The 24,633-nt window shown below is 48.8% G+C and overlaps 1 protein-coding gene across 3 annotated transcripts in view; it reads right to left on the bottom strand.

The window, feature by feature from the left end:
- COPS7B (COP9 signalosome subunit 7B) overlaps positions 1 to 23,644 on the bottom strand; it is a 36,880-nt gene extending 13,236 nt beyond the window's left edge. Inside the window, exons 1-6 of one of the 3 annotated variants that reach the window (XM_040428438.1) lie at positions 23,558 to 23,625; positions 22,761 to 22,762; positions 18,094 to 18,275; positions 17,495 to 17,570; positions 10,748 to 10,836; positions 6,610 to 6,812 (exon numbers count right to left, since the gene is read on the bottom strand). In XM_040428438.1, the coding sequence (XP_040284372.1) occupies positions 6,610 to 6,812; positions 10,748 to 10,836; positions 17,495 to 17,570; positions 18,094 to 18,255 (530 nt within the window). In that variant the 5' untranslated portion in view covers positions 18,256 to 18,275; positions 22,761 to 22,762; positions 23,558 to 23,625. Of the gene's footprint in view, positions 1 to 6,609; positions 6,813 to 10,747; positions 10,837 to 17,494; positions 17,571 to 18,093; positions 18,276 to 19,173; positions 19,179 to 22,760; positions 22,763 to 23,557 lie in introns of those variants that run through there. The other 2 variants (XM_040428439.1, XM_040428440.1) reach the window with 2 other exon arrangements.
- Positions 23,645 to 24,633: the final 989 nt, after the last annotated feature.

Genomic DNA, 24,633 nt, shown 5'->3' on the forward strand with positions numbered 1-24,633 from the left:
CCGGTCATCAGGCTGCGCTCTGTAATGGGACTCCTGCTTCCCTCCTTCTTGTTTTCGGTGCAAGGCCCCAGACCTCCACCAGAACCACGAGGGAGAGCTCCAGACTTGAAGACTTACGCAAACAGGTAACCTCCAAAGCCGTCAGTATTAAGGTGGAAGAAGGTCTTGCAGCCCCCTATGACATGATCTTAGATAGTTCAACTCTAATCCCTGTCCTATGGACAGGAAACTGAGAAGGCGGCAGTGCTCCAGACAAAAAAAAAAAAATACCTAGTAGCCATTGGCTCCTGAACTGAAAAATTTAGGAGACAAATAAAATTTTTAGTCGCCAAATCGAAACCGAATAAAAATGTTGGTATCGTGATAACGCTATGCCGATCAGATCGGCGTAGGATTGTTTCGATACCAAAATTTTGATTCGCTTTCGTCACCATAAAAAAGTATTGCGATACTCAATACCGCGAAAAAAAAAAAAAAAAAAAAAAAACACCAAATAAAGCCGCGTGCATTTCGCATTTTATGAAGCGTTCGGCCCATAATAGAAAAGTCCTATCCTATTTTTTAGGGTGACTAAAAAATGGCGAATGCTCACCGCATAGGAGATATTTTTTAATAATTTAACCACCTGCCATCTGGGCCATTTGCCCCCTTCCTGACCAGGCCAAATTTTGCAAAACTGACATATCTCACTTTATGTGGTAATAACTTTGGAACGCCTTTATTTATCCAAGTCATTCAGAGATTGTTTTCTCGTGACACATTGTACTTCATGATAATCATAAATTTGAGTCAAAATATTTCACCTTTATTTATGAAAAAATCCCAAATTTACCCAAAAATGTGAAAAATTCGCAATTTTCTAAATTTCAATTTCTCTGCTTTTAAAACAGAAAGTGATACCTCATAAAATATTTATTACTTAACATTCCCCATATGTCTACTTTATGTTGGCATCATTTTGGAAATGTCATTTTATTTTTTTAGGACGTTAGAAGGCTTAGAAGTTTAGAAGCAATTCTTCAAATTTTTAAGAAAATTGCCAAAACCCACTTTTTAAGGACCAGTTCAGGTCTGAAGTCACTTTGTGGGGCCTACATAGTGGATACCCCCATAAATGACCCCATTGTAGAAACTACACCCCTCAAGGTATTCAAAACCGATTTTACAAACTTTGTTAACCCTTTAGGCGTTCCACAAGAATTAAAGGAAAATGGAGATCAAATTTTTAAATTTCACTTTTTTGGCAGATTTTCCATTTTAATCAATTTTTTTCTTTAACACATCGATGGTTAACAGCCAAACAAAACTCAATATTTATTACCCAGATTCTGCGGTTTACAGAAACACCCCACATGTGGTCATAAACTGCTGTATGGGCACACGGCAGGGCGCAGAAGAAAAGGAACTCCACATGGTTTTTAGATGCCATGTCCCATTTGAAGCCCCCTGATGCACCCTTACAGTAGAAACTCCCAAGAAGTGACCCCATTTTGGAAACTAGGGGATAAGGTGCCAGTTTTATTAGTACTATTTTTGGGTACATATGATTTTTTGATCATTCATTATAACACTTTATGGGGCAAGGTGACCAAAAAAATTGGTTGTTTTGGCACAGTTTCTATTTATTTATTTTTACAGCGTTCCCCTGAGGGGTTAGGTCATGTGACCGTTTTATAGAGCAGATTGTTAAGGACGTGGCGATACCTAATATGTATACTTTTTCTCATTTATTAAAGTTTTACACAATAATAGCATTTTTGAAACAAAAAAAATTATGTTTTAATGTGTCCATGTTCTGAGAGCTATAGTTTTTTTATTTTTTGAGAGATTTTCTTATGTAGGGGCTCATTTTTTGCGGGATGAGGTGACTGTTTTATTGGTACTATTTTGTGGGACATATACGTTTTTGATCACTTGGTGTTGCACCTTTTGTGATGCAAGGTGACAAAAATTGCTTGTTTTGACACAGTTTTTTTTTTTTGTTTTTTTTTACGGTGTTCATCTGAGGGGTTAGCTCATGTGATATTTTTATAGAGCTGGTTTTTACGGACGCGGCAATACCAAATATGTCTATTTTATTTTATTTTTTAAAAATTTTTTTCATTCCTTACTTGGGGACTTTTTTTTTTTTTACATGTGAAACTTTTTTTTAATTTTTTTATTTTCAACCTTTTATTTTTTTTATTTTACACTTTTCGTCCCCCATAAGGTCATACAAGACCTCTGGGGGACATTTACTTCACTTTTTCTTTTTTTTTTTCACTGTTGATTTCTCCTGTAACTGGGGCTGACATAGTAGCCCCAGTTACAGGACAAATACACGCCCAGAGAGGCTGTACAGTGCAATACATCGCTGTACAGCCTCAGAGCAGGGCTGATCGAGGTCTCAGAGACCTCACACAGCCCCTGCACTCTCCGGTCCCGGCGGTCACATGACCGCCAGGCCGGAACAGGAAGCGCATAGCGCTTCCTGCTCTGCATACACAGCGCTCGGTGAGCGCTGTGTCTGCAGCGATCTAGAAGGCAGGGACACCTGGGCACTGTCCCTGCCTTGTCTTAAGGTTGCCCTGCTGTCACTGACAGCGGGCAACCCGATCAGCAGCTGCACGATTAGCGTGCAGCTGCTATTTCTGACAGGACGTTTTAAAATGTGCTTTCAGAAATAGAGGTCCACCCATAGGACGTTTATATCCTATGGGCGGACGGGAAGTGGTTAATAGTTTGGACTTTTCGGACGCAGCGCTATGTAATATGTTTATTTATTGTTTATATATTTTATATGTAAAATTGGGAAAGGGGGGATTTAAACTTAATATTTTAGGGCTCTTTCACACCTGCGTTCTTTTCTTCCGGCATAGAGTTCCGTCGTCGGGGCTCTATGCCGGAAGAATCCTGATCAGTTTTATCCTAATGTATTCTGAATGGAGAGAAATCCGTTCAGGATGCATCAGGATGTCTTCAGTTCCGAAACGGAACGTTTTTTGGCCGGAGAAAATACCGCAGCATGCTGCGCTTTTTGCTCCGGCCAAAAATCCTGAAGACTTGCCGCAAGGCCGGATCCGGAATTAATGCCCATTGAAAGGCATTGATCCGGATCCGGCCTTAAGCTAAACGTCGTTTCGGCGCATTGCCGGACCCGACATTTAGCTTTTTCAGAGTGGTTACCATGGCTGCCGGGACGCTAAAGTCCTGGCAGCCATGGTAAAGTGTAGCGGGGAGCAGTATACTTACCGTCCGTGCGGCTCCCGAGTGACGTCAGGGCGCCCCAAGCGCATGGATCACGTGGATCACGTCATCCATGCGCATGGGGCGCTCTGACGTTATTCTGGAGCGCCCCGGGAGCCGCACGGACTGTAAGTATACCGCTCCCCCGCTCCTAATATGGCAACCAGGACTTTAATAGCGTCCTGGCTGCCATAGTAACACTGAACGCATTTTGAAGACGGCTCCGTCTTCAAATGCTTTCAGTACACTTGCGTTTTTCCGGATCCGGCGGGCACCTCCGGCAACGGAAGTGCACGCCGGATCCCAACAACGCAAGTGTGAAAGAGGCCTTAGGGTACTTTCACACTAGCGTTTTTCATTTCCGGCATCGAGTTCCGTCCTAGGGGCTCTATACTGGAAAATAACTGATCAGGCATATCCCCATGCATTCTGAATGGAGAGCAATCCGTTCAGGATGCATCAGGATGTCTTCAGTTCAGTTGTTTTGACTGATCAGGCAAAAGATAAAACCGTAGCATGCTACGGTTTTACCTCCGGCGAAAAAAAACTGAAGACTTGCCTGAATGCCGGATCCGGCATTTTTCCCCATAGGAATGTATTAGTGCCAGATCCGGCATTCAAAATCCCGGAATGCAGGATCCGGTAAAAATGTGTAAAAAGATACAAGACGGATCCGTCTGTCCGCATGACAAGCGGAGAGATGGATTCGTTCTTGCAATGTATTTGTGAGACGGATCCGCATCCGGATGCGTCTTACAAATTCTTTCAGTCACATCCAGATCGGCGGATCCGGCAGGCAGTTCCGACGACGGAACTGCTTGCCGGATCACACTGCCACAAGTGTGAAAGTAGCCTTAGTGTTTGTGCTTTTTTTTTTTTACTTACTATTAGCCCCCTTAGGGGCTGGAACCCTTGTCCTATTCACCCTTAGGCCCCTTTCACACGGGCGAGATTTCCACGCAGGTGCAATGCGTGAGGTGAACGCATTGCACCCGCACTGAATCTGGACCCATTAATTTCTATGGGGCTGTGCACATGAGCGGTGATTTTCACGCATCACTTGTGCGTTGCGTGAAAATCGCAGCATGCTCTATGTTGTGCGTTTTTCACGCAACGCAGGCCCCATAGAAGTTAATGGGGATGGGTGAAAATCACAAGCATCCGCAAGCAAGTGCGGATGCGGTGCGATTTTCACGCATGGTTGCTAGGATGAAAGTCTATTCACTGTATTATTTTCCATTATAACATGGTTATAAGGGAAAATAATAGCATTAATACAGAATGCATAGTAGAAGGTCAATATAATAAACATTATATGCACCCCAGTATAATAAACATTGGTGGAGCAGTGCGCCCCCCCCCCTACACCTCAGTATAATAAACATTGGTGGTGCAGTGCGCCCACCCCCCCAACACCCCAGTTTAAAAAACATTGGTGGCGCAGTGGGCAGTGCCAATGAGGGTTAAAATTTTTTACAAAAAATTAACTCACCTCCTCCAATTGATCGTGTAGCAGCCGGTCTCCTGTTCTTTCTTCAGGACCTGTCAAAGGACCTGTGGTGACATCACTGTGCTGATCACATGGTACATCACATGATCCATCACCATGGTAATGGACCATGTGATGAGCTCAGTGACATCACCACAGGTCCTGAAGAAAGAACAGGAGACCGGCAGCTACGCGATCAATTGGAGGAGGTGAGTTAATTTTATTTTTTAACCCTCATTGGCACTGCCCACTATGCCACCAATGTTTATTATACTGGGGTGTTGGGAGGGAAGGGGGGGCGCACTGCGCCACCAATGTTAATTATACTGGGGAGGGGGGGCACACTGCTCCACCAATGCTTATTATACCGGGGTGTTGGGGGGGGGGGGGGGGGGGGGGCGCACTGCGCCACCAATGAAGATAACTGACCTGTTAATACAAATACAGAAGGCGGGTGCCGGAATCAAATAGCCGGCACCCGACCTCTACGACAGGGAGCTGCGATCAGCTGCAGTTAACCCCTCAGGTACCGCACCTAAGGGGTTAACTGCAGCGGATCGCAGCTCCCTGACATAGAGGTCGGGTGCCGGCTATTTGATTCCGGCACCCGCCTCCTGTATTTGTATTAACAGGTCAGTTATCGTTATTGGTGGCGCAGTGGCCACAGCCCCTCCCCTCTTCCTCCGGTCTCTCTTCTTATTGGCAGCAGCAGAGAGGGGAGGGAAAGACTCCTTCTCCACTGCGCTGCTGAGAAGAACATCGGCAGCGGGGCAGAGAACTATCATCTCCTGTGCCCCGCCGCTGTATTCAACTGCAGAGCTGCGGCGGCGGGTCTAGTCGCAAATGGCGACAAGACTAAAAAGATTTGTCGCCATTTGTAAATTCTAGTAGCCATCTGGAGCCCTGTAGATCCTTGGGGGGTTCCCGTTTTTTGTCCTGGATGGGGAATGAGCTCTCACGGGTGCTGTCATAAGGCAAAATTGAAAATAACTTTATCCCAGTCCTCTGAAGTCCAATCTCTTCACTTTCTGAAGAAAGTCAGTCTGTCCTTAATTTATTGCTTGGAGGGAAGTGGCTTCTTTACGACCCTTCTTGAGACCATGCCATCCGCCAAAAGCCTTTACCTCATTGTGCGTGCAGATGCACTCACACCTTTCTGCTGCCATTCATGTGCAAGCTCTACAGTGGTAGTGACCTGGTCCTGTAGCTGAATTCTTTTTAGGAGATAATGCACTATAATAATGGATGCAAGCATAACATATGGACTAAACCCTCACTCTATTGATAAAATCTGAGACACTTGGTCAATACATTTTGATCAAAACACATCTAAGCCCACCTACCAAGCGACAAGGTGGTCTCAGTTCAGGCGGGTACCGCGCTAAACCTGCCTATGCCGGCATAGGCAGGTTTAGCATAGGACCCGCCTGAACTGGGACCACCTTGTCGCTTGGTAGGTGGGCTTAGATGTGTTTTGATCAAAATGTATTGACCAAGTGTCTCAGCTGTTGTCCAGCTGTTAGTATTGATGACCTATCGTCAGAATAGGTCATCAATATCTGATTGGTGGGGATCCAATACCCAGGACCCCGCTGATCAGCTGTGAGATGAGGAGGTGGTATAGGTACATTTTTCTTGCACAGACACCAGCATATTAAGGACTGTGTATTGAGTATTGTGGAGGGTATATTAAGAAGGTTTGGAGTGTGTTGAGCTAAATGTGTTCAGAGGCCTGCCTGACTTTCACATCCCTCATAAGCTAGGTGCAGTTGATTTTTCCGTTTGTACATCTAAACTAAACACACCAGAATGCACCACATTTTGGTATGACAAGATCCAGATGCAATCACATTATTAAATGTGAGCCAATGCATTTGTTTCACTGTAACACTCACCATTCCTGAAGAGTTTTCACAATGCTACTTATGTCCTTCTTGGGAATGTCCCGTCCAATGCAGAAATCAACTTCTAGCACATGATTGCGTTGATCAAGTTTGCCCTGAATGATGTCTGTGTAAACTGCTTCTATGATTAGATCCTCCAACTCTCGGAGGTTCCTCATGTCTAAATCTTTCAGCAGCACAGAATATGGAATGCACTGACAAGTTAAAAAGAGTATTAATATAAATTAATAACATAATAATACAAACCCATCAGCTGCCCCCCCCCAATGCAATAATGACCGTAATGTCACAGAACAGAGATCAGGACTCAATGTAAATCACCTAGCAATTACTAGCCAAAGAGATGACAGAATATGTAAAGAATGCTGCTGGCACAATATCTAAACTATAGGTAATAAACCACATTATTTTAGGGCATATGTATTTTTGTAAACCTAATATGCCTTATCCCACCTAGTGTTCCCTATTAAAGGGGTTTTCTGAGTCCTCAGGATAGGTCATTAGTATCTGACTGGTGGAGGTCCGACACCTGGGACCCCCGCCGATCAGCTGTTCGAGAAGGCACCAGCGCTCCTGTGAGCACCTTGGCTTTCTCACAGCTTACCAAGCACAGCGCAGTACATTGTATAGCGACTGTACTTGGTATCACGCTCAGCCTCATTCACTTCTACGGAGCTGAGCTGCACCTAGGCCATGTGACTGATGAACGTGTTATCACTCGGCCTAAAGAAAGCAGCGAAGGAGGAGCGCGGGTGCCTTCTCAAACAGCTGATAGGCGAGGGTCCCTGAGGATAGATCATCAGTAGTGTTGAGCGACTCAAGCTTTGTAGATCCAAAGTCGATTAGCTCCAAACTTCATTTTAATGCTGTACAGAGACCAGTCTCTGTACAGAATTAAAATGTATGGGCTCTGGCGAAGCAAACCGAGTTATATTGAATAACCTCGGCCATCGATTCTTAACCACTTAAGGACCACAGGTTTATACCCCCCTAAAGACCAGGCCCTTTTTTTACAAATCGGCACTCCACAACTTTAGCGGTTTATTGCTCGGTCATGCAACTTACCACCCAAATGAATTTTACCTCCTTTTCTTCTCACTAATAGAGCTTTCATTTGGTGCCATTTCATTGCTGCTGACATTTTTACTTTTTTTGTTATTAATCGAAATTTAACGATTTTTTTGCAAAAAAATGACATTTTTCACTTTCAGTTGTAAAATTTTGCAAAAAAAACGAGATCCATATATAAATTTTGCTCTAAATTTATTGTTCTACATGTCTTTGATAAAAAAAAAATGTTTGGGTAAAAAAAAAATGGTTTGGGTAAAAGTTATAGCGTTTACAAACTATGGTACAAAAATGTGAATTTCCGCTTTTTGAAGCAGCTCTGACTTTCTGAGCACCTGTCATGTTTCCTGAGGTTCTACAATGGCCAGACAGTACAAACACCCCACAAATGACCCCATTTCGGAAAGTAGACACCCTAAGGTATTCGCTGATGGGCATAGTGAGTTCATAGAACTTTTTATTTTTTGTCACAAGTTAGCGGAAAATGATGATTTTTTTTTCTTACAAAGTCTAATATTCCACTAACTTGTGACAAAAAATAAAAAACTTCCATGAACTCACTATGCCCATCAGCGAATACCTTGGGATGTCTTCTTTCCAAAATGGGGTCACTTGTGGGGTAGTTATACTGCCCTGGCATTCTAGGGGCCCAAATGTGTGGTAAGGAGTTTGAAATCAAATTCTGTAAAAAAATGACCTGTGAAATCCGAAAGGTGCTCTTTGGAATGTGGGCCCCTTTGCCCACCTACGCTGCAAAAAAGTGTCACACATGTGGTATCTCCGTATTCAGGAGAAGTTGGGGAATGTGTTTTGGGGTGTCATTTTACATATACCCATGCTGGGTGAGAGAAATATCTTGGCAAAAGACAACTTTGTATAAAAAAATGGTAAAAGTTGTCTTTTGCCAAGATATTTCTCTCACCCAAAATCCTTTTAGGAGGGCATTTTTAGACATTTGGATACCAGACTTCTTCTCACGCTTTGGGGCCCCTAGAATGCCAGGGCAGTATAAATACCCCACATGTGACCCCATTTTGGAAAGAAGACACCCCAAGGTATTCAATGAGGGGCATGGCGAGTTCATAGAAATTTTTTTTTTTTGGCACAAGTTAGCGGAAATTGATATTTTTTATTTTTTTCTCACAAAGTCTCCCTTTCCGCTAACTTGGGACAAAAATTTCAATCTTTCATGGACTCAATATGCCCCTCACGGAATACCTTGGGGTGTCTTCTTTCCAAAATGGGGTCACATGTGGGGTATTTATACTGCCCTGGCATTCTAGGGGCCCTAAAGCGTGAGAAGAAGTCTGGAATATAAATGTCTAAAAAATTTTACGCATTTGGATTCCGTGAGGGGTATGGTGAGTTCATGTGAGATTTAATTTTTTGACACAAGTTAGTGGAATATGAGACTATGTAAGAAAAAAAAATAATAATTCCGCTAACTTGGGCCAAAAAAATGTCTGAATGGAGCCTTACAGGGGGGTGATCAATAACAGGGGGGTGATCAGAGAGTCTATATGGGGTGATCACCCCCCTGTAAGGCTCCATTCAGATGTCCGTATGTGTTTTGCGGATCCGATCCATGTATCCGTGGATCCGTAAAAATCATACGGACATCTGAATGCAGCCTGACGGGGGGGTGATCAATGACAGGGGGGGTGATCAGGGAGTCAATATGGGGTGATCACCCCCCCTGGAAGGCGACAGGGAGACGTCCGTATGCGTTTTGCGGATCCGATCCATCTATCAGTGGATCCGTAAAAATCATGCGGACATCTGAATGGAGCTTTACAGGGGGGTGATCAATGACAGGGGGGTAATCAGTGACAGGGGGGTGATCAGGGAGTCTATATGGGGTGATCACCACAGTCATTGATCATGCCCCTGTAAGGCTCCATTCAGACGTCCGTATGCGTTTTGCGGATCCGATCCATCTATCAGTGGATCCGTAAAAATCATGCGGACATCTGAATGGAGCTTTACAGGGGTGTGATCAATGACAGGGGGGTAATCAATGACAGGGGGGTGATCAGGGAGTCTATATGGGGTGATCAGGGGCTAATAAGGGGTTAATAAGTGACGGGGGGGGGGGTGTAGTGTAGTGTAGTGGTGCTTGGTGCTACTTTACTGAGCTACCTGTGTCCTCTGGTGGTCGATCCAAACAAAGGGGACCACCAGAGGACCAGGTAGCAGGTATATTAGACGCTGTTATCAAAACAGCGTCTAATATACCTGTTAGGGGTTAAAAAAAACACATCTCCAGCCTGCCAGCGAACGATCGCCGCTGGCAGGCTGGAGATCAACTCTCTTACCTTCCGTTCCTGTGCGCGCGTTCACAGGAAATCTCGGCTCACGCGAGATGACGCCAATCGGCGTTAGCGTAGCCTGGGGGAGCCGCCGCAATGACGCCTTTCGGCGTTAGTGCGGCGGCAAGTGGTTAAACATTTAAACATAGATCCATGTTTCAAAAATGGTCTTAAAGTTTAAAACTCAAATCCCAAAGTTATTCACCAAGGTCCCGCGAGACTTCAGGAATAACAAATTTGCCTTGCAGGAGCCCATACATTTGAATACTGTACGGAGACGAATCTCCGTACAGCATTCAAACGAACATTTGACCGAATCTATGATCCGAAGCTTGGAAAAGCCTTTTAACCTAAATGGTGATTGGGGGAGAAACTATGGGTAATTTTACTGTTTTCCATAGAAGCAGTGGCTTCTGTAAAAGGTGTTTCCCATTATATTACGTTTTATGCCATAACCTACTTATCAGCAATCAAACCTCTTGGACTCCCACCGATTCCTAAGAAGAAAGTGGATTCTAGTTCTTTGTATTTTTTCTCTTAAACCCGCTGCACAATCAAACTCTGTCCAGAGAACTGATGCTCAGCCTTATCCATGTAAATGTGGCTGAGCTGAAGTTTCTGCACTGCATACAAGCATTGTGAAGGGGATTAAATTCCAACAATCATCAAAGGGGTTTTTCAGGAAAAGAAACACAAATACAAAAAATGTGTCATGTGGCAATTATGGATCCTGCACACACCATTCATATTACCTTCATCCTAGATGCAAGGCTTACAATTGTCAGGTGTTTCAGCTTGTTTTTCTGTACAGCCGAAAGTTCTGGCAAACTGTCCTTTAATGCTAGAAGTAAAAAATAAATAAAAATATTCAGACAAAGTTACAATTCCATGTCTAAGGGAAAAGCTTGTTTCACGCTGCTGCTTAAGGTACTTTCACACTAGCGTTTTTCTTTTCCGGCATAGAGTTCCGTCACATGGGCTCTATACCGGAAAAAGGAGACTTTTGTATAACTTACCAGTAAAGTCTCTTTCTCGCTCTTCCTTGGGGGACACAGGAAACCATGGGTATAGCTCTGCTCCCTAGGAGGCGTGACACTAAGTGAAAGCTGTAAGCCCCTCCTCCATCAGCTATACCCTCAGCCTGGAGAGAGAGACTGCCAGTTGCGTGTCCAAGTAGTGAAAGATAACCACCAACCGGAAAAAAAGCCGGAACCACAACTGTAAACCCAAATGAAGGGCGGGTGCTGTGTCCCCCAAGGAAGAGCGAGAAAGAGACTTTACTGGTAAGTTATACAAAAGTCTCCTTTTCTCGCCCATTTTCCTTGGGGGACACAGGAAACCATGGGACGTTCCAGAGCAGTCCCAGAAGGGAGGGACCAGAACAACCAGACCAACCCCCAGAGGCATCAATCAACTGCCGCCTGCAACACCAGACGGCCTAAAGCAGCGTCAGCCGACGCATGAGTATGCACCCTGTAGAATTTGGTGAAGGTGTGCAAGGAGGACCAAGTGGCCGCCTTGCAAATCTGCTCCGTAGAAGCCCGATTCCTCTGAGCCCAGGAAGCCCCGACCGCTCTAGTGGAGTGAGCGGTAACACCAAGGGGCGGAACCTTGCCCTTGGCGAGATAAGCCTCAGTAACTGCCATCTTGACAAAACGGGCGATAGCAACTTTGGACGCCGCCATCCCTCTGCGCGACCCCTCCGGAACCACAAAGAGCGAGTCAGTACGCCTGAAGAGCTGGTTACCTCCAGATAAACCTTCAGCGCCCTGACAACGTCCAGGCGATGAAGCTTCCTCTCCCGAGGGTGGGAAGGGGAAGGACACAAAGAGGGGAGAACGATGTCTTCGTTCAGATGAAAGGCGGAGACCACCTTAGGAAGGAAGGAAGGAACCGGACGAAGAACCACCTTGTCCTGGTGGAACACTAGGAAAGGTCCCAGACAGGAGAGTGCAGCCAATTCGGACACCCTCCGAAGAGAGGTGACGGCTACAAGGAAAATAACCTTGCAGGACAGAAGCCGCAAGGAAACAGTCCGCAGAGGCTCGAAAGGAGAAGCCTGGAGCGCTGAGAGAACCAGGTTCAGGTCCCAGGGCGGTACGGAGGAACCGCGTGAGCCACGCCCTGAAGGAAAGTCTTGACAGGACCAAGGGGGGCCAGTGGGCGCTGAAACAAAATGGACAGCGCCGACACCTGACCCTTCAAAGAACTAAGACCCAGACCTTGGGCAAGGCCACTCTGAAGGAAAGACAAAACGGTGGGGAGAGAAAAGCGGAGCGGAGGAATCCCCAGACCGGCACAGAACCCCAAATAGGTCCTCCAGGTCCTATAATAGATCCTAGAAGAGGACGGCTTACGAGCGCGGATCATGGTGCGGACGACGTCCGCAGAAAAACCCCTACGCGTCAGGACGGTGGTCTCAATAGCCACGCCGTCAAACGTAGGGACCTTAAACGCGGGTGGAAGATCGGTCCCTGAGAGAGAAGATCTTCCCTGGCGGGCAGCGGCCAGGGCGCGTCCGCCAGGAGCAGCATGAGGTCGGCGTACCAAGACCGGCAGGGCCAGTCTGGAGCGACCAGAATCACCGAGACACCCTCCGCCGCGATCTTCCGAAGGACCTTGGGCAGGAGTGGGATGGGGGGGGAATATGTATGGACGCGCGAAGCCTCGCCAAGAAAGAACGAGGGCGTCGGCTCCGCAAGCTCCCGGATCCCTCGCCCTGGACAGATAGGCGGGGACCTTGTGATTGAACTTGGAGGCCATGAGGTCCACATCCGGCATGCCCCAACGAAGGCAAATGGCCTCGAACACCTCCGGGTGAAGAGACCACTCGCCGGGGTCGACGGTGGTGCGACTGAGGAAGTCCGCCGCCCAATTGTCCACCCCTGGAATAAAAATTGCAGATAGAGCCGGTACGTGGGCTTCCGCCCAAAGGAAAATGCTGGTGACCTCCCGCATCGCTGCTGCGCTGCGAGTGCCCCCCTGGTGATTTATGTACGCCACGGCCGTGGCGTTGTCCGATTGCACACGAACTGGATGACCCCGCAGCAGATGAGTCCAGTGTCGCAGAGACAGAAGGGCCGCTCTCAGCTCCAGGACATTGATCGAAAGTTTGGACTCCGGAGGAGACCAAATGCCCTGGACGGATCGGGGAGGAAACACGCCTCCCCAGCCCAAGAGACTGGCATCGGTTGTAACCACCAGCCAGTTGAGCGGCAGGAAGGACTTGCCCAGAAGAGGGGCCTGTAACCACCAGTGGAGAGATGACCGCACCGGAGGCGATAGACGGAAGGGCTGGTCCAGAGACTCAGGCGATTTGTCCCAGGAGGAGAGGATCGCCCGTTGGAGAGGGCGGGAGTGAAACTGCGCAAATGGGATCGCCTCGAAGCAGGCAACCATCTGCCCCAAGACCCGCATGCAGAAGCGGAAGGACGGTCGACGGTGGAGAAGGAGACCCCGAATCGCCTGACGGAGGGTCAGACGTTTTTCCGAGGGAAGACGTACCTCCGCCGCTCCCGTGTCCAAAAGCATTCCCAGGAAGACCAGTTGCCTGGAGGGGGGAAGGGAGGACTTGGGGAAGTTGATGACCCAACCGAACTTCGCCAGGGTCTCTAGAGTGAGATCCACGCTGGCAGCTGCTTGAGAAAGGGACGGAGCCTTGATGAGGATATCGTCCAAGTACGGCAGCAGAAAAACACCCCTGGAGCGGAGTAAGGCCAAAACCGGGGCCAGGACCTTGGTGAACACCCGGGGGGCTGTCGCCAGCCCAAAGGGGAGGGCGACAAATTGGAAGTGAAGGTCCCCCACGGCGAATCGGAGAAAGCGATGGTGACACCGGGCTACCGGAACATGGAGGTAGGCATCCTGTATATCGATGGAAGACATGAAATCTCCCCGCTCCAGGGAAGCCACCGCGGAACGGAGGGACTCCATCCGAAACCGTCGAAGGAGGAGAAAACGGTTGAGCCTTTTGAGGTCCAAAATGGGCCACACCGAACCTCCCTTCTTGGGAACTACAAAGAGGTTCGAATAGAACCCTTGGAACCTTTCCTCTAGAGGAACGGGGGTAATCACCCCCCTGTCCAGTAAGGCTTGAACAGCCGCGGAGAACGCGGTCGCGCTTTTCGGGTCCCGCGGAGGGCGGGAGCGAAAGAACCGATCTGGAGGGAAGGACGCAAATTCGATTTTGTATCCGGAAGACACAATTTCGAGAGCCCAGGCGTCGGAGACATGAGCCATCCAGACGTCCCTGAAAAGGAGGAGCCGGCCCCCCACCCGGGTGGGTGGGGGCACACCTTCAGGCAGAGGACTGCTTTGTTGCGGGTGTGCGGGCAGCCTGCGGCCTGCGCCAGGAGGGCTGCGCCCGAAAAAACGGCTTCCTACGCTTATCCTGGGGAGGAGCCGAATCGGTAGCTGCGGGGCAAGCCCCAGAGGTCCTGCGGGAGGACCGGAAACGAGACGCACCAGGGCGTCCGCGGGGGGCGCCCCTGGCTTGGGGTTGAGGAAGATGGGTGCTTTTACCACCCGTGGCCTCCGAAATAAGCTCGTCTAGGCGTGCCCCGAAAAGGCGGGAACCCGCAAAAGGTAGCCCCGCCAAGGAACGTTTGGATGCAGAATCCGCTTTCCAAACCTTCAGCCAGAGTTCCCTCCTGACGGAAACGGCCAGGGCGGAGGAGCGTGCTATAAGGGCTCCCGCATCAAGGGAGGCCTCACAAACAAAATTCCCAGCCCGAACAATAAGCTGGGCCAAGGAACGTAGGTCCTGGATGGGGACGTCCGAGTCCAACTCCTGTTCCAGCTGCACACCCCAAGCAGAGATTGCTTTACCTGCCCAGGCAGAGGCAAAAACCGGTCTGAGGGCAGAACCGGAGGCAGCAAAAATGCCCTTGGAAAGGGTCTCCATGCGAAGGTCCTCCGCTGACTGAAGAGAGGACCCGTCCGGAACGGGAATGGCCGTGTTCTTTGACAGACGGGCCACAGGGGGGTCCACCTTGGGTGGGGACGACCAGGTGGCCACAACATCGGCTGGAAAAGGATAGCAAATATCCAGCTTCTTGGGATTGACAAAACGGGCGTCCGGGCGAGCCCAAGCCTTAGACACCACGGAGGAGAAATCAGAGTGGATTGGAAAGACTTTGGAGGCCTGCTTGGGTCTAATAAAGGAGACGCCAGCTGCGTCAGAGCTAGGGGGGTCATCTTGCACTTTAAAGGTGTCACGAATATCCGAGATGAGTTGACCCATCGCTGAGGCTAGCTTGGACGGCAGGGCCGAGTCCATTTCCAAATCCGAAGCCGCCAATTCACCTTCAGAGGGCGAATCCTTTGGAGAGGAGAGGCCCGTCTGAGTGCGCACGCGTGGCGGAGAGAGAGAGGCATCCGAGGAGGAGGCTCGCTCTACTCTAAAACGCTTCTGAGAGTGCCTAGTTTGGGAAGGGTCACTGAGAGAGGGTGAACCCGCCGCAGTGGCAGAAGCGGTGGACCCAGAGGGTGCGACAGTAAGATTGGCATCCTGCGGGGTAGGCGGCCTGTCTATTAGGCGGCCCACGACATGGGTGAGGCTTTCCACGGCCTGGGACAGGGATCTAGCCCAGTCAGGCGGGTCAGAGGAAGCAGGGAGCGACACAGCGGGCGACTGAGGCTGCGGTGGAGCCCGGCATGCAGGACAGTGCGGATCAGACTGCCCCCGGGGAAAGGGTTCCCTACAAGCGGTACAGGCATGGTACCAAGGCTTGGCGGCTGCAGAAGGGTCTGACATGGTGAAGGAGACGGAACGGGAATTACACCCAGGCAGCAGCACTGGTGGCACGGAGGGGGTTAACAGTCCTACCAGATCCGCGGCAGCGCAAGCGGCAGTAGTAAAGGCAGCAGACTGAAGGAGGCTGTGGAGGAGTGGCAGCAGGCACGAGATGAAGAGCTTCAGGATCGGAACGGCAGAGAGGATTCCACGCAGCACTAGAGATGTGCTGCCCGACGAAGCAGGAAGCAGCGGAGCGCATGAGGGAAGCTCCGCCCCCCCCCGCCGCGCTGAAGGAGAAGGCAGAGCCGCGCGCGCGTGGCAAAATGATTTAACCCCCAAGAACGATAAAGTGCCGGCCAAGGTAAAATGGCGCCGTTCGCGCCAAGTAAGCGGCCCCCGCCGCGCCTGGATGAGTCAGACGGCCTCCTCCCACAGCCGTCCCCCTGGTGCCCTGCCGCTGGAGGAGACCGAAGTCTCCCCAAAGGATGCCCGGTGCCCGGGGGGGAGGGGAAAGAAAACGCCTGTGAGTCTTCAGGAGCCGTCCCCCAGACGTAGCAGCGGTGGGAGGGAGGGAAAGGGGGAGGCTGGAGCAGCCACTCTCACCATCCGCTGTCTTCACCCTCAATCCATCCAGCAGGGTCGCCCCTTCAGCTACTGGCACCGCAGTGGCAGGGAGCCGGGGGAGGGACTTGGCGTGCGGGCGACCCTTGAGCTGGCAGGACACAGGGGAGCGAGGCTGCCCTGGTCCACCTTGTCTTCTGTGGGGGAGGCGGCAGTGCGGAGTTACCTGCACTGGCGCAACTCAACCCCGGGAGAAGCAGAGGGGTCTAGTGCGCCTCTGTTATCCCTGTAAGTAGAAAAAAACCGAATTAAAAACAACAAATAACGCAAAAAATAAAAAATTATAGGAAAGCGACCCTGCCTAAGCAGGGAGTGTCTTGCCTCCTTGGACACTAAGCAAAAAAACTGGCAGTCTCTTCTCCAGGCTGAGGGTATAGCTGATGGAGGAGGGGCTTACAGCTTTCACTTAGTGTCACGCCTCCTAGGGAGCAGAGCTATACCCATGGTTTCCTGTGTCCCCCAAGGAAAATGGGCGAGAAAGAACTGATCAGGTATATCCCCATGCATTCTGAATGGAGAGTAATCCGTTCAGGATGCATCAGGATGTCTTCAGTTCAGTCGTTTTGACTGATCAGGCAAAAGATAAAACCGTAGCATGCTACGGTTTTATCTACGGCAAAAAAAACTGAAGACTTGCCTTGCCATTTTTCCCCATAGGAATGTATTAGTGCCGGGGACGGCATTCAAAATACAAAATGTGAAAAAAGATACAAGACGGATCAGTCTGTCCGCATGACAAGCGGAGAGACAGATCCGGTCTTGCAATGCATTTGTAAGACGGATCCACATCCGGATGCGTCTCACAAATGCTTTCAGTCACATCCAGATTGGCGGATCCGGCAGGCAGTTCCCACGACGGAACTGCCAGCCGGTTCACACTGCTGCAAGTGTGAAAATAGCCTTAAAGGTGACAGACTGGTGAACTCTACAATTTTTCCCCAAGATTTGCATCCATTAAAAAAAAAAAAATAATAATAATAATAATAATATATATATATATATATATATATATATATATATATATATATATATTCAAATTTTCAATATAACTAGGAACTGGAAATCATTTCCAAATGCATGTTTTTATAACAGTTACTAAATCAGAGAACCTTACTATAGAGTAAAGCAGATCAAATCTTACCAACATAATCTGGATACGTTCCATAAGCAAACAAATTCAAGAGTTGTAGGTAGCCAGAATTTGGGCCATCTGCAAGCTATATGGAGAAACATAGATACCAAGTGTGGGTAAAGCGGCATGAGATCAATCACTGGCGCGTCCAAAAAGTGACAATTTCAACATTTTTCAATTGGTTTTGCTTTGCGCCAGTCATCTAATAACTCTTATCTGTAAACTACTAAGGGGTCATAAACACTTATTTAGCGCCATTCTTATCAGTAAGGTAAGAACTGAGCTGTCAGAGAGCAGAGATAAGGAGCCATCAGCTGAGCTACCTGACAGAGCAGAGAGAAAATGTAGAACCAGCTACTCAAAGCTGTGCAGGGAAAACGCCTCAATATGACCAACTGAAAAAATTACTTTTAGCTCAAAAAGAGTACAATGCAATAACAATAAAAATTACCACCAAAGGTGTACATAGCCTTCTGCAGCAAGTATTAAAAGTGACGTGTCTAAATGTAAAGTATGTAACACACATTTTAGGTGTTAAAATCATCTAAAGGTAACCTGTCAGGTGTAGTGTTGAGCGAAGGTTCGGCGCCCAAGGTTCCGTTTCTTACCTCTTGTACTGTGGGTAAATCTAGTAGTTCTCCAAACACGTAAACTCCTGGAGCTTCTAATACTTGGTTGACAAGGGCTGGGAGAGCGGAACCTTTCGTGCCTTTGGCCAGTAAGATGAATTGCTCCAGGACACTACTGGATGGCTTCTGTTCTCCTGCCATACTACAGCTAGGTCTATGAGCTGGAGGGAAGAAGAGGCATTAGAAGACCGAGTAGAAATGTTCAGCAATAAAGGAAAACATTTCAAGAGAAAATAAATGGAAACAGAATCCCGGAGTTGCTCTGTCAGATCGTCAGTTCCTTAAGGCGGTTGTGCAGTGTAAAGATATTGATGACCCATTCTCAGGATAGGTCACCAATACCAGATCGATGTGGCTCCGTGCGGACTTTCGTGCATAAAATCCAGTGTAATACAGTACCATCAAAGTTAATGCATAACATCCAGTGTAATACAGTACCATCAAAGTTAATGAGATTTTCTGAACCTCATGTACTAGGTGCGTATTTTGTACGTGTGGATATTGTGCGGTGGTGTGGCTTCACGTCATAGACGCCTGTTCAGGCCATTTTACTCCCTGGAAAAAGTCTAAGGCGTACCGATACGCCTTAGACTTTTCCCTGCCATTCATCAGCGCAGTGAGCACTGTGAACGGCACCGGCAGCGCACCGACGCTGCTACCGCCTGAAACAGCCAATGACAAAGCTCCTTACAGTGAGGAGCTTTGTGATTGGTCAGTTTGAGTGGCTGCCGGAGCTTATGGCACACTGCTCTGAAGTAACTAGGAATGAGGCGCACGCGATTGTCACTGGCGGGGTAAGTGGCCTTGCTGCAGCGCCTTGTTTTAACTTGTTCAGCCGCACATGCTGTATGTGGCTAATCCGGCTGTGAACAAATATGGATATGTGAGCTATAGCGGTGCTCGTCCGCGGTGTGCGCCCTGTCAGGGACCAGCCCTGCTAGTAGTAACTGTTCGGTAACTCCACAGTTCGCACAGGTTACCCATAAGTGACGGCCGGCAGCATGGTGAGTGTTGTGTCACCGACAACGTTTCAGTTTCCCGCGCTTATCTGTAGTGTACAGCTCCTAATGTGCAGGCAGTGTGCGTCATGAGGACGGGAGTACAGTACAGCTGTTACCCATAGCAACCGGAGACGGCCTGTTCCTTAATTAGAGGAAGCAGCCACAGTCTGTTCTTAAGTCACAGTCTGGCAGATTGGCACTGTTCTGGGGGTGATGTGGCTATGACTTAAGAACAGACTGTGGCTGTCTCCGGTTGCTATGGGTAACAGCTGTACTGTACTCCTGTCCTCATGATGCACGCTGCCTGCACATTAGGAGGCTGCTGCCCCATGGTTACTTGATGGGCCTTCAGGGCCTAATATGGCTGGTACTGTTCTGCCTGGGGGTAACATGCCTGGCCCATGTGATGGATGGCAAACCCCAGTGACCAGAACTTATGAACAAATTGTTAGTAGTCTGCAATAAAGGTCCAGCGGACCGAAACAGACAAATCAGGAGAAGGGAGGGGTCCTCTTTAACGACAGGTGATAAATATCGATCTTAGGACAAACCCTTTAAACCTCATAAAATCACTGCAACAGGGACCTCAGCTAAATTTTTAATTGTCTAAATTTGCCATTTATGCATGGAAGACAGTTCTAGAGTACTAGTAATGGTTTCCCTGCATGAATAGCAACCGCTTAATTTTATGTAGGCCTTCGTATTAACTATTTAAATTACTGTAACTTTCGTACTTCTCATCGGCTAAAAATACTCCTCAAAAATGGTAAGAGCAGTATTTTAAGGCTACTTTCACACTAGCGTTCGGAGCGGATCCGTCTGATGTTTCATCAGACGGATCCGCTCCTATAATGCAGACGTTTGTATCCGTTCAGAACGGATCCGTCTGCATTATTACTTAGAAAATTTTCTAAGTATGAAAGTAGCCTGAGTGGATCCGTTCAGACTTTACATTGAAAGTCAATGGGGACGGATCCGCTTGAAGATTGAGCCATATGGTGTCATCTTCAAGCGGATCCGTCCCCATTGACTTCCATTGTAAGTCTGGACGGATCCGCTCGCCTCCGCACGGCCAGGCGGACACCCGAACGCTGCAAGCAGCGTTCAGGTGTCCGCTCACTGAGCGGAGCGGAGGCTGAGCGCTGGCAGGCGGATGCATTCTCAGCGGATCCGCCTCCACTGAGAATGCATTAGGGCCAGACGGATGCATTCGGGGCCGCTCGTGAGCCCCTTCAAACGGAGCGCACGAGCGGACACCCGAACGCTAGTGTGAAAGTAGCCTTACTCTTCCAGAAAAAATGTAGCGCGACCTCTGCATGCCTGTATCTAGAGGAGGTTCCCTGATCAGATCAGATCGCCGTCCGTATAGCCCCCACTGTATCTGTTCCCGCACAGGCTGCCATAACACCGCTTAGGCCCCTTGCAGACGGGCGAGTGTCATGCTCCGGACTCCCAGCGAGACACCCACCCTGACCTCTCAGCACTGCCGGGGTCACATAGCATTATATTGATTTATGATGCTATCTAACCCTTAGAGGTCTGGAATGTATTAGATGACACTGACATAATACTGTCAGTCTTATACAATACATTCCAGAACTGTAAGGGCTCATTCAGACGGCCGAATGCTGTCCGTAAAAATGCGGATCCGTTTTTTTTTTGGGGATTAGATTCTGTCCCATTCATTTCTATGGAGCCCTTTTCTTCCATTGCACAGCTCAGCAAAAAAAAGAAACATGTCCTATACTTGTCAGTGAAAATCAGGACATGGCCCTCTTGAAGTCTATGGATCAGCAAAAAAACGGAATGCAATCTGTCTTTTTGTGGACAGCATACAGCCGTCTGAATGAGCTCTAAGGGTTAGATAGCATCATCAATCAATATAATGATATGTGACCCCGGCAGTGCTGGGAGTCCGGAGCATGACACTCGCCCGTCTGCCAGGGCCTTAGGCTGGCTTCATGCAGACTTGTTTTACCATTTTTTTTCAGTGCGTTCTTTTGCAGCTTTTGTAATGTGACCAGAAGTTATTACCCTATTAAAATCATTACAAAGCTTGTTTTTTCATGGTGTGTTATAGCCCCCCAAAAATTCTAAAAAATACTGTGTGATAGAAGTAGCGATGAGCGAATTGACTTCGGCTGAAACATCCAAAGTCGATTCACATAAAACTTTGTTCTAATACTGTGCGGAGCGAGTGCTCCGTACAGTATTGGAATGTACTGGCTCCGATGAGCCGAAGTTATTGCTTCGTGAAGTCTTGTGGGACTTCGGGAAATAACTTCAGAAATTAAATGGGTTCTGCAGTTTTTTTTAAACTGATGATCTATCCTCTGGATAGATCATCAGCATCTGACCGACGGGGGTCCGACACCCGGGACCCCTGCCAATCAGCTGTTTGAGAAGGCAGCAGCACTCCAGGAGCGCCGGGGCCTTCTCGCTGTTTACCGCAGGCCCAGTGACGTCACAACTAGTATCACTGGCCTGGGCGGGGCTAAGCTCTGTTCACTTGAATAGAGCTTAGCCCCGCCCAGGCCATATATACTAGTCGTGACGTCACTGGGCCTGCGGTAAACAGTGAGAAGGCCGCGGCGCTATGCTAGCCGATCAGATGCTGATTATCTATCCAGAGGATAGATCATTAGTTTTAAAAAAAACGGCAGAACCCCTTTAAAGAGGACCTTTCATGGGTCCAGACATTATGAAATAAGTAGCAGGTTATGTAGGGCATAGAGCAGCGATCACTATTTTTTTCTGGGCGCCGCTCCGTTCGCCCGCTGTGTCCCTGTTGAATTCTCCCGCCTTGTATGCTAATGAATGAATAGCATCGTTACAGGGAGGAGGAGACTGCCCCGTTTCTCGATGGGCGTCTCCTTCTCCCTGGCTGTGCCACGATCCAATCAAAGTGGAGAGCGTCACAGCCAGGGAGAAAAAAAATCTCACCTTCTCCCATTAAGAAACAGGGCAGTCACCTCCTCCTTGTAACGATGCTATTCATTAGCATACAAGGCGGGAGAATTCAACAGGGGCACAGTGGTCGAATGGAGCAGCACCCAGAAAAAAATAGGAAGCGCTCTTAGATCCCTGGACTATGCCCTACATAACCTGCTACTTATTTCATTATGTCTGGACCCATAAAGGTCCTTTTCAATTTGTACTGTAAAAAAACATTTCCCAAACTCAGGTGGGGTTCCAAGGTACCACTTGGAACCGAACCAGACTTCGGGGAAATAATTTTTTACAGTACAAATTAATTTATGAAGTTATTACCCGAAGCAATAACGCCGGCTCGTCTGAGCCAATACATTCTAATACTGTACGGAGCTCCTGCTCCATACAGTATTGGAACAAAGTTTTATTCGCTCCTCCCTAGATAGAAGTCTCACAGGGGTCATCACCAAGACTCCTCGATGGCAACTGTAAGTAGTTATAGGGTGGTCTCACCTCAGACATTGGTGGTATATCACTAGGATATGCAGGTGTTCGGTTCCCACCTCTGAGACCCACTCCTACCTACAGAACGGGGCCCCCGACGTGATATACATGCACTTCTATGGGAGTCCCAAAGAAATGAGTGGAAAGCGCATCACCAGCCATATTTTGGGAACTCCCATAGAAATGAATGGATGGAGGCTGCACATGCACAGCTGCTCTCCCTGCAGCCCCTGTGAGCACTGCCGGACCCCCACACTGGATAGCAGCTGTACTGGGTAATGCAGATGATCCCCATTCCCTTGAATTAGACTGAGCTGTACCTACGCCCAGGAAGAGGTGGACGCGTCCACCAGAGCACCGCAGCCTCTTCAGACAGGATCCCTGCGAATCTAACATTGATCACCGGCAATCAATATCAGAAATCCCAGAGCACCCCTTTAAGGCCCAGAGCACCCCTTTAAGGCCCAGAGCACCCCTTTAAGGCCCAGAGCACCCCTTTAAGGCCCAGAGCACCCACTGACGGACACTGTACAGATCTCTGATCTCCCTCCACACTTTCAGTTTGAATCCAACAAAATAGGGCACTCCTTGAAATGGGACCCAGGGTCACCTGCGCCAACCTATGCTAGAAGTGCGCTCAGGTTCCTGGGTATTAACCGGCCGAACAACCCCTTTAAGCAGCACTGCAGGAGAGAAGGGATGATTACTGCACTGTGGGACTCTGGGAAAGCTGGGTGAGAACAGCCACCAGCAGAGCAGGGCGCAGAGCCTCCTATATATAAAGGCTGCCCTCCAATCACCCCTTCCATGTCAGTGGCTGAGGCGAAGACCTCTCCCGCGTCCTGCCGCCCGATCTCCGCAGTGAGGCCCTGCACCGCTCCCCCAGTCACCCCCGGCGGGGCAGAGCTGGGCCCGGCCCCTCACCCAGACCGCGGGGTCCCCCCTTCATCCCCACACGTCGCGCTTCTCCTCCCTAACCCGGTGACCGGACCTCCGGTGACTTGTACCTTGCGGTTTCGCTGCTTTGGTCAGGACACACTCTATCCGGCTCTACCGTGTGGTTGTCAGGCAGCCATGACATCGCCGGGTCCGCGCTAATCACCTTCCCCCGGAAACAAAGCCCCGGCACACTGGTGCCGCACGGAACCCGAGCCTCGTCACGCTGCACTCCTAGACTCCGGCTGTGACTGGAATGTGTGCCCTCAGCATGGCAGTGCACAGTGAGGAAGTTATATTTTAACATTAGTGAATAGTGCATTGTTTTCCTCTGGCAGTGACAATTGTTGTACTTGGGAGTTACATTTACCTGTACCCTCCACCATACTGAGATAAAATGCTAGGTATGGGCAGGGGCGGATTGGCCATAGACCCTGCAGGGAAATTTCCCGGGGGGCCACTCAATCCCTCTTAAAGGGCTGAATCCGGACATACCTCCATTTTCACCCCGGCAGCCCCCCTGACTTGAGCAGTTCATGCTCCGATGCTCTCCTTTGTGCATTTTCATGAGTTCCGGTGATGAACCGGGCTCTCCATGGAGCTGACAAAAAGCCCGGTGACGTCACCGATAGTATTGAGCAAACTTGTGTTTTAAGTTCGGCGTCTAAAGTTCGGGTTTGGGTTATCGAAGTATCCCGTTATGGATTCCGCTACCACGGACCATAACGGAATTTAGAATCCATCGATAACCTGAACTTTAACCACTTCAGCCCCCCTAGCTTAAACCCCCTTAACAGTGGCGACTCTAGGAATAATATATAGGGGGGGCACAAAGATACCACAGTCAAAAATTGGGGGGGCAAAAACAAAATAAGTATATATAAATAAGATTACAAAATATGAGAGAATTGCGGTATGCAGGGATACATTTATAATAAAACTATTTACTTACAAAAGAAGCTATTCAGTCGTCTGCTGAGCCGTCCTCTGCTTGCTTCCGCGGATTCTTTCCCCTTCTTTCTGTCTCTCGTCAGTGCGCAGGCGCACTGTTATGGTGGATCTGTGGATGACACACTGTTATGGGGGCATCTGTGGATGACACTGTTATTATGCCTCTCATTAGCCCCCATATGCTGCCTCTCATCAT

Source organism: Bufo bufo, chromosome 4 (assembly GCF_905171765.1).
Source record: "Bufo bufo chromosome 4, aBufBuf1.1, whole genome shotgun sequence".
In the NCBI taxonomy this organism is placed as follows: domain Eukaryota; kingdom Metazoa; phylum Chordata; class Amphibia; order Anura; family Bufonidae; genus Bufo; species Bufo bufo.